Source organism: Cynara cardunculus, unplaced genomic scaffold (genome assembly GCF_001531365.2).
Source record: "Cynara cardunculus var. scolymus isolate 2C unplaced genomic scaffold, CcrdV1 Un_Scaffold_347, whole genome shotgun sequence".
In the NCBI taxonomy this organism is placed as follows: Eukaryota; Viridiplantae; Streptophyta; class Magnoliopsida; order Asterales; family Asteraceae; genus Cynara; species Cynara cardunculus.
The window spans coordinates 14,938-25,526 of NW_020200573.1; the positions used below are offsets into that span (position 1 = coordinate 14,938).

General features: G+C 33.5%; 1 protein-coding gene across 1 annotated transcript; it reads right to left on the reverse strand.

Annotated features, from left to right (window-relative positions):
• Positions 1–5,992: 5,992 nt before the first annotated feature.
• On the reverse strand, positions 5,993–10,208 carry LOC112501629. The gene is made up of 2 exons (XM_025105316.1): positions 9,323–10,208; positions 5,993–6,674 (listed from the first exon to the last, which is right to left on the reverse strand). The coding sequence occupies exons 1-2, from the start codon at positions 10,206–10,208 to the stop codon at positions 6,172–6,174; spliced, it is 1,389 nt and encodes a 462-aa protein (XP_024961084.1). The 3' UTR covers positions 5,993–6,171.
• Positions 10,209–10,589: the final 381 nt, after the last annotated feature.

Genomic DNA, 10,589 nt, shown 5'->3' on the forward strand with positions numbered 1-10,589 from the left:
GTGCAAATGGGTCTTCCGTATCAAACGCAATCCGGATGGCACAATTGCCAAATACAAAGCTCGCCTAGTAGCCAAAGGTTTTCTTTAACAATATGAAAAAGACTACTTGACACCTTTATCTCCGTAACTAAACCTGTCACCATTCGCATCATTCTTTCCATCGCCCTTGCTAACAATTGGCCTCTCCGACAACTAGATGTCAACAATGCTTTCCTTCATGGCACCCTCCATGAGGAAGTCTTTATGTCACAGCCTCTCGACTTCACTCGCTCCCAGTACCTGAACCATGTCTACAAGCTTCGAAAGTCCCTGTACGGTCTCAAACAGGCCCCACGAGCTTGGTACATGGAACTCATGTTCTTTCTTCTTACCTTCGATTTTCGTAAATCCCATACGGATGCCTCTCTCTTCATCTACAACCGCAAGGGCGATCCACCACTGGATCTTAAAGTCTTCTCCGACTCCGACTAGGGGGAGTCGCCAAAGGTGGTCGATCCACCACTGCATACATTTTATATCTGAGAACCAACATAATTTCATGGCACTCTGCTAAACAGAAATCTATCTCCTGCTCCTCTACAGAGGCCGAATACAAAGCTTTAGCTAATGCTACCATTGAAGCCTCGTAGGTTGAACACTTACTTGCCGATCTTGGCATTTCCAAACCAAACCCCACTACGCTGTTTTGTGACAATATAGGAGCTATGTATCTTTGTGCAAATCCAATTTATCACTCTCGAATGAAGCATGTTGCTCTAGATTATCACTTTGTTCGAAAGAAGGTTGCCAACGGTTCACTTCACGTTCTTCACATCAGCTCCACTGATCAACTTGCTGCTGCACTTACTAAAAATCTTGGGCGCATCACCTTTCTCTCTCTTCGGTCCAAGATTGGCATATCCGATGGATCCTCCATATTGTGGGGGCTATAACGACTAAACCAAAACCGGATACTTGATATATTTGATTTGATCCTCTAGAATATTCTTGTGATCAAGGTTATACTTGATATATTTGATTTGATCCTCTAGAATATTCTTGTGATCAAGGTTATTGTATTTTCAGTAGTTATCCCATTTATTTCTCCTTACCATGTATAGCTGCTAATTATATAAACCAATGTAATCCCATGTACATCAACATGAGATATAATATTCAATCATCTTGATAGTCTCTTTACCCCATGTGACTGGGTAGCCGAGGACTGTTAGGGACCTAAAAAATGTAGCGAGTGTTTCATCTGATAAATTATACCTTGGTCGATGCTAGAAGAATTGTATTTGATCTCGTCATCATCATTTTACGAAACCTTACAATATCTCAACGAATATGTTATCAAGGTGGGACAAATATGATGGGAGCCAACATGGTTAGTTGTCTCAGTGAGCATAGTACGAATGATAAGACCAACACTCACATGCATGTCTTTTAAAATTCAATAGAGTAGGCAATACTTATGTTGAGAAAGGGTGCAATCATGATCTATAGGTACTAAGTTATGTCGCAAGAACTAAAACCATAAACTAGCTGCCATATTGAGGTGACTGGAGTGGATAATGCTCCGACGGTGTTCAATGGTCCAACCGAACCTAGGGAGGACAAGAGTGGACGTAATATCCTGATCTTCCTTAGAAGTAATATCGGCTATAAGGCATTAAAATGAACACTGCTTGAGAGCTGTGAGGCAAGAGTGGCATTGATTATGGAACTCGAATAAGCCACCTTTCGAACCTGAATGGTGACAGGGTCACCACGGGCACAACCGAGGGAAGCGAAAAGTTCACAGACACATATAAGGTTGATCTTGCATGGTTGGGCCACCAGGATGGTCCAAAATGTGAGCTTGAAGGTGCATTTTTAACATAGTTGAGGGTCTCAACAAGTGAAACGTCGAACATCCTCTCTATCAACACTATTTCTATTAAGAAGCGAGTTATATTTGTTGATGATGGTTGTTGGTAACCGCACAACCTGGGATCTTGAGCATGTACATTTTGTGTCGTTGAGTATGTTGACTCAAGCTATGGGAAAGACTTGGATGGACGTCGTTCTCTTATAGGTTATGTGTTTACTATTGGATCGTGTGCACTTAGTTGGAAGATTGTTTTGCAACCTACGGTTGCTTTATCTACTACGAAGCAGAGTATATAGCTATCACATAAGCATTTAAAGAAGCGTTTAAAGTAGCGATGTGTCAAAGGCTTATTTGGTAAGCTTAGTGATGATTTAGTTATGGACTCGGTCTATTGTGATAATCAAAAAGCTATCTTCTTAGAGAAAGACCAAATGTTCCATGCGCGCACAAAGCACATTTATGTGCGTTATTATTTTGTGTGTGAAGTCATCGGTAAAGGAGACTTCAAGGTGAATAAAATTTGCAATCATGATAATCTGATGGATATGATGACGAAAGTTTGATTGATCTTTGAGCTTGGTAGGTGCTCATGGTTTGAAGTAGCCCGTGAGGGGCAATGGTGGAGGAGACTAGTTTTTTGATAGATAATTTTCGGAGCAATATGTTTGCTAGTGATAATGGTGTATGCTTTATGGAGCTTTGTTCTTGGAAGATTTTGATTGTGTTACATTCTTTGGAAGTGGATATTGAGTCAAGGTGGAGATTGTTAACTAGTGCCTCAATATCCTACGGTTTTTTGCGCACAACTTACTCCTTTGCGGCCGTATAATGCATGCTTTTGGAGGCAACATGTTTTTGGGAGCTACTCGCGAGTGCGAGCACTGTTCACATCTTTTCAAGAAGAAACTTTTCAGTAGAAATTTTTTCTTATTTTAAGGTATTGTATCCCCTTTGAAATCATTCATCTTAGGCCACAAAAATCTAATGATCTTTGCTTGGAAGACTCATCTTTACCAACTACAACTTTCACCATTATAGGCTTCATCAAGTTTACGCTCCATTCCTTTTGAGTGTTTTCTTAAAATAGATGGAGCTTATAGAATAAATTCGAGGTGTAGAGCATGTTCAGATATCTCCCACTTTTTCATTTCTCTCTCGAAAGACACACACTCACTATAGTTGTGATTCTACTCCTTCAAAAGCATTGTAATCTTTATCTTTCATTAGTAGATTTCTATTAGTGGTCTCCTCCACCCTCCCGATTTAAGTATCCACTTAAATCTCGATATTGTCTTTTAACTCTATTTCTTTACTTTGTGTTGGATGCATATTTAGTAGGTGAATCATCATATTTGTATGTTTTAGAAATTTTGTCTTTTACACCAAGAACATCCTTGATTTTGTCTTTCATTATCTTCTTTCCGCTTTATAATGATAATATATAGTTCAGTTTGTGACACCAAGGAAGCCACTGTTGGTTCAAAAGGGGGGAAATTTGATTGTATATGCATGTGCATGTATATAAGCTGCATTATACTTGAATTCATGGATGGTTGGTTTTATTACCAGTAGCCTTGAAAGGCATTTGTTGATGGGTTCGATGCTATATATATATATATATATATATATACATACATATCCTTGAAAGGCATTTGTTGATGGGTTCGATGCTATATACATGTAATATAGGGTTGGGTTCACGGAAGACCAATCTGTTTTTGTAAAACTCGTGAGATCACATTTTTACATTTAAAACTTCACAGCAAAACATTATAAAGATAAAAAAAATTGAACCTTCATATACCTTCACAAAGTTAACTTCACAGTGTTTTGTTGTGAAATTTCAAGCGTAAAAAAGTTATGTATATATATAAGTGTCTTCTTTTAAGAACTTGCTAATTTATAAGATCTATGAGATCCAATTTAAAGCACAAAAAAATTAATTGAAAAGAAAATCTAAAATAAATTAAAGACCTCTCCCTCTCTTCCCCCTCTATTTTTCTCTCATCTTTCATCTCTTCTCTTTCCTATTTTCTCTCTTCTTCCTTCTTTCTTAATAAGATACATGTACATATTTAGAACGCAAGGTCAAGATATTGTGAACATTTTTTTATAAATAGTATTATAGTTTGTGAACACATTTTTAACACTTTCTTATAAATATTATTAAAGTTTGTGAACACAATGTGAACACTTTCTTATAAATATTATTGTATTTTGTGAACACACTCAAAATCTACGAAATCCCACCATATAGATTGTTAACACAAACTAAATCTATACATATTACTTGTGAACACCAGGTTGTTTACATTGTGTTCACAATATGTTCACCTTGTGTGCACGACGTGTATGTTAGTACGGAGATATGAGAGAGCTTAGTACATAGAGAGAGATAAATATGAAATTTTCTAAAAAATGCATTAATTTTAATTTAACAAATAAAGATAATCATCTCCTTAATTAATAAAATTAATTATCTTAAATTAGTGGTTTATGATAGATTTGATGTATCTTACATGTTTTGGAGTTATCAAATAATTAAGCATATATATATATATATATATGTGTGTGTGTGTGTGTGTGTATATATAGGAGGGGGGTTGGATTTTGCTGTAATAAAAACCCTAATTAATGGGTTTAAGAGTTACAGGTTATACTATAATTAATATATATGTATATGTATGTATGTGTGTATATTTTGCATGTGATGGTAAAATGGGGATGAGGAATGAGGAGGTCTAGTCATTTGACCCATTTTGAAAATAATGAGTTTTAGGAACTTCGTTCGAGAGTTTGATAATTTAGCGATTGTTTATTAAACATGTGCGCTTAGAGAAATGATTTCGTGTAAGATTGGGAGCTACAAAACTTTAATCGAGATGAGTTTCATGTGACTTTTAAATGGGATATACACAGGTATATATGTAGAGCATGCTATCTTTTACTTAAATTTGCAAAGCATGCTAGAATGACGGATAATACGTGAAATGATTATTACATGAACATGCTACATTTTGTAATGAACGATATGCATGCTACGTTTTCATATATATATATATATATATATATATATATACACACACAAACACATTTGCATGTTTAATGATGTTGGATGTTTAACGATGTGAAATGTTTTTAGAGCATATGTTATTATTTTTTATAATTGGAAGAAATGCATGCTTATGTATGATATATGTTTCAAATGATTTAATCGGAATGTAATGTGACTTGGCTATACTTGTGGGCTCATTACAGGGATGCAAGTATTGGACGGTGGGAAACCTCATATGATGATGATAGTCAATAATGTGTGGGAAGATATATCTATGAGACTGGAATATGAGACGGTAATCAAGACATGTACTTCAGTGCACCTCTGAACTTGACTAGATATCCCAATTCCATTCATTTAATATCATTTCGGTGTCATTGACATAACATGTGTCATTTCTATTCTATATCTTTTTATTTCTTTTCTATAAATGGAAAGTTACAAAATCATCATATAACAATCCAGAAATTGCAATAGAAAAGAAAAAGAGAGGTTAGAGCTGGAGGATCCCCACCATGCCAAGTGGATGCATGATATTTCTAAAATGTGATGAAAAGATGCATTTTGATATTCGAAAGATATGGTCTAAAGTGTGACGTTTCATGAAAGTTTTATACGTGAATGATTTATTTTCGATTTATTTATTTATGGATGATGTTGCGAAAACCATGAACTTTCTTAGTGTAAAGCTAACTTTAGCGTGTATCTCAATATCAGGAAAGTTCAAGGTCGAAAAGGGCAAAAGTCTGGCTTGAGGACTTTTTATGTTAGCATTTAAGTTTTATTGTTGTTGGGTTAGTCAATTAGTATTTTGTATCTCTATTTAAGAGTTTATTTGGTGTATGTTTAAATGTCCGCCACAACATATTTTGAAAGAAGTATGTGTCAAAGTATCGATCTTTTGTCAAGACACCGTTGGTTTAGGGCGTAACTGACCACATGTATATATTGAACACCATGTTTTTAATCCGAATATGTTACATCTTATTCCTGCTAGTCAAGTAATCAAGGTATAATTGAGATTCCTCTCATGAACTTCACGTGTTATGGAGCAAAAGTTTACAACGAACACGCTGAAAACAAGGAAATATCGCCATTGGTTGGCCAATTTCGATTCGTATCTAAGTTCTAGTAGTTAAAAAAAATCTTCAATCCTCATCTAAAAGAATACATATCACATTTGTTCATGTAGCTAGAAGGCTTATATACTTGGCCAACAACATGTCAACTTCCATAAAGAACAAAAATCATATATTGTTGGCTAAAAAGGTGTGCCTGGTGACTTTCTGTAACTATTACTATCCAACACAATTTCAAACAAATCCCCTTCAGAAGCCTCATCGTAGTCCTTTGTCTTCCCTTTATTAACATTAAGGTTATATTGTCCACTTCTTGTTGTTGGTCGATTTAACCACTGTGAATCTATTCTACCCATTGAGAAAAATTCTTTGCTATCTTCGTACCCTGACGATGAAGAATTTGCCATCGGTCCAACGAAACAGGGATTTTGAGTTCTTTGCGAATTTGCTGGTGCATATTTGAAGATGCTTTGCCCGAAGTTTACAAGTACCATAATGTCACTGTTCGCTGCCAACGTTGGATAGAGCGGAGTTCCATATTCCTCGGTCTTACAGTGGATTTCTTGTACGAGTTTCGAATCTATCGTGAAAAAAACTTTCTTCTGGCTTGGATTGTAGCCGCAGCCAATCACCTTCTCGTTTCTTTCCCATCTTTCAATTTCTAATTCAGTTATCAGTTTAACTCCTGCAAAAATCATCTCCAATTACACCATCAGACAAAAGTATTGAAAAACATAAAGTAGTTTGATGAAATAATAGAGAGAAACGTTTTTTTTTAATTATAACGAAAAACTATAAAAACAAATATAAAAAAGTGAAGATAAGAAAGGACCATAATCCAATAATGCCTTTGATTATATAACATACAAAATAATTAGAGGATTATTTAATTTAAATTTTGGTAATTTTAAATACGTATAAATAAAATACAAAGTAGGCATAATAATAATAATAAGTAAGGTGCATGTGGTGGACCTTCCATACTTGCTTTGTGTTATATTATGCTTCCAAACGAATTAATAATATTATTTGTCTTCATCTGAATATTCTTTCAAAATAGCATTTGTAATTTTATGTAATTTAAAATTAAGTTGGTTTATTGTGATGATTGGTACGTATTTAAAATACATAATAGACAAAGCTTATATCTTAAACTTATGTATGATATCAACCAAAAAAAGTTATCAATTAATTTTATATATATATATATATATATATATTGTATTAGTTATTAGTTGATGTATAACTTTTAATTGTTAGTTGATACTGAATTGTTAACTTAATTATGGTTAGATTTTATAATTAGTTGAAGACTAATATTTACTTTTTTTGTTAATTGTTAATTTTTTTTATTTCTTATTAACCTGGATATCCAATCCGTCATGCGAAATGGATTAATTCCAGGACAACCACCTGTTTTGCAGATAGTCTAGAGTCATCGCATTTGAACCTCCGTGACCACAAGAGAATTTTATTCTTTCTTCGATTTGAACATGTGACCTCCTGGTATTAAGATCTATTAGTTGATGCCTAATTATTATGTATTTGTTAATTGTTTCATTATTTTGTTAAGAAAATGATTTTTTTTTTAAATACCAATATCCTTCGACTAGCTTTATTCATTTGATGTCAGATAAAAAGTTCATTAAAATGATATTTCTTGGGATCCATTTGAAAAAAAGGTTATGACGTACCACCCTATACAAACACATAAACTCACCAAAATTCTTGAATTTGTAATTTGAAAGAAAATATATTGTGTTATTGAGTGTATTTTTTTAAAGAAAAGAATATTATATTCTCAAGCAGAGGGAAATGAAAGAAAAAGTTAGGTTGATTTAACCCAACCCTTTACTTTCTATCCCTTCCATTCCCCTGTCACTAACATAAATAAAATAATTTTCTTTATTCTTTATCTTTTTCATTTAATTTTTTTTCACAAATTCAAGAATACAACATAAGATAAAGACGTTTTACCAATAAACAAAGTATTATTTACATCAAAAATTGATTTGTCACGCAATTCTTCTTCCATAAACACAACCATATTTTATGTACGTTATTTTGATGCTAAAACAAAACTTGATGTAACATTATTTAATTACACTATTTTTAACATATTTCATGTATGAATAAATATAATTATAATGTTTTGTTTGATATTGAATTACTTTTTATACGAAAATGATGATAATCGAACCATCTACATCGGATTTTCTAAACTGTATTAAAAATCTTAAATGATTCTCTAACGCCTTGTTCTCGGTGTGGAGAAGAAAGAAGAAAGGAAAGGAAAAGAAAAGGGAAAAAAATCTTTTATTTGGGTGGTTATGAGAGTGAAGATAAAGGAAAGAAAAAAAATAGAAATAAAATATATCATTTTTATAATGAAATGTAATGGGTAAGATGTAATTTTATAAATACTTTTAATTGTTATATTTTTTTTATTTTATTAGAAAAGTGCTTTTTTGTGTGGTTTTGAAAAAATGATAATGTTTTTATTTTTAAATAAAATATAAATTTAAATATATTATTAAGATTTGAAAAAAATATATATCGATATTACTATCAAAATTTACTATTTACAATTTTATTTTTTGTGTAATTTCTTTAATTCAATATTTTATTTATAATTTAGTTTAGATTTAATAACGAAATAATTTATATCGTCTAATAATTTTTATTAAGATAATAATTAAATATTTTGTTATAATCAATGATTATACTAATTATATTTTAGATTTTTTATATTCAAAATGATATGTCTATCTCGTATTTGATTATGTTTATCTATAGTTAGTTAGACAAATTCATAAATGAAGTTTTAATAAATTTTAGTTATACACAATTTACTTGTAATCTTCAGTTGTAAGTAATATGTATCAATAAACAATACTTTATTCATAAAAAAAATGATATTTAAGAGTTTTTTTTAAATTTTTTATAATATATAGTATAGATATTGCGATATTTAAAACTATTAAATAATTTAATTACTAAGTAAAGTGTTTGAATATGAAAAATCAAAAACTATTTTGCCTTTTGTAACTGTTTCCCGTTTTGATTAGAAGCTAATTTGACTTTTTTTTTATTAACCTCGATATCTAGTCCGTTATGCGAGCGACTAATTTTAGGACGACCACTTGCTTTGTAGATAGTTCGGAGTCATCGCATTTAAACCTGAGACCTCCTAGTACTTTTGACCTTTGGAGTCAAACTCAAACCAATTAGAAACCATTTTTTGTGGTTTTATTTTGACTTTTTAAGGATTATATCATAATGGAATTTGAGTCTAGAATGATATCAAAAGGCAAAGAAATAGAGCATGCGTACCATCCAAGTAAATAGAGCCATCGGAATTAAAGCCAACGGATCCCGGATAACTTCCCGGAAGTTTCACCGGCAACGAACCTCCGCCGGTAAGACCCACCGACAACATAATAAACACTTCATTTTTCCCTTCAACTGTATCTTTACTAACACTTGTTCGATCATTTGACTCTTCACAATTAGCATGCATTTCACCATGCTCTTGAATTAACTTGATATTCTCTCCTTCTCCCGTATTTAACCTTGCCTTTCCATCGGAATCGATTCCATTTTCGTTCTCACAGATGGACAATATCGTAATTTCAAAGTAGGCTTCTTGTGGGAACGGCGATGAATTCCCCAACGCCGGACCTGGTAATGGCAAGGCCGATTTGATGACAGAACCGGCAGCCATTGACGAGCTTGTACTCGAAGCCATTTTCTTTAATCCGGAATTAAGATGAATCTTTTGCATGAAATCAGCGGATCCCTGGCAGACTTCCCAACTGATTTCCACCTCCTCAGCGTCGCCACCACTGCCATCGCCTGAGGAAGCGCAGGAACCCAGTAGAAACCGGTTTGATCGGACAGACAAGGAGGATGCGTAGTCGGTGAAGGCGAATTGTGACCAACCGTTTTCCACGGCGTCGGCGATGAGTGAAGGGTTGTCGGACCAATTGAACAAAGGTTTCGAGGATAACCCACGTCGGGAAACATAGTAATTCGTTCGTCTTTTGTTGTTGAATGCATTATCTTGATGGTGAAGCTTAGAAATCCCGTTTTGTATAGACGGAGGTCCGGCGACGGGCTCCGGTTGTTTTGTGTGGCAGAAGCAGTGGAAGAAGAGAAAGAGGAGGAGGAATATTCCGGCGGATGCCACCACCAGTGAGATGTGTATCCACCCGACCATGGATTGTTTCTGTGATGAAGACGAGAGAATGGAAGGTTTTATGGCAGGCGTGGACTCGTGACTGGTTCAAGAAAAGAGAGGCGTAGATAATTAAGAAATAGTTAAAGAATATAATATAAGCAAATTAAATATAAATTTTTTTTCCTAATAATTTGTTGCTTACAACCGAAACCACTTCTTTTTATTTTTACTTTTAATTTTAATTTCCAAACACTATTACACACATAAGACATGGAGTGATATTTACTTGGTCCTTGTTAATTTAATCATTTCTCGTCAAGGGATTTGAATTATTTGAAATCTAGGTTTTAAAGTTGGAAGGATTTAGGGTTTTTTGATTGCTTACATGGCCTATTTTTATTGTGAAAGGATGATTAATCG

Bases quoted from the DNA above. Each gene is read 5' to 3' on its own strand.
- LOC112501629 (XM_025105316.1), bottom strand. From the start codon at position 10,208: ATGGTCGGGTGGATACACATCTCACTGGTGGTGGCATCCGCCGGAATA. The intron at 6,675-9,322 runs GTACGCATGCTC...TGATTTTTGCAG, and splicing joins TGGCTCTATTTACTTGGATG to GAGTTAAACTGATAACTGAA.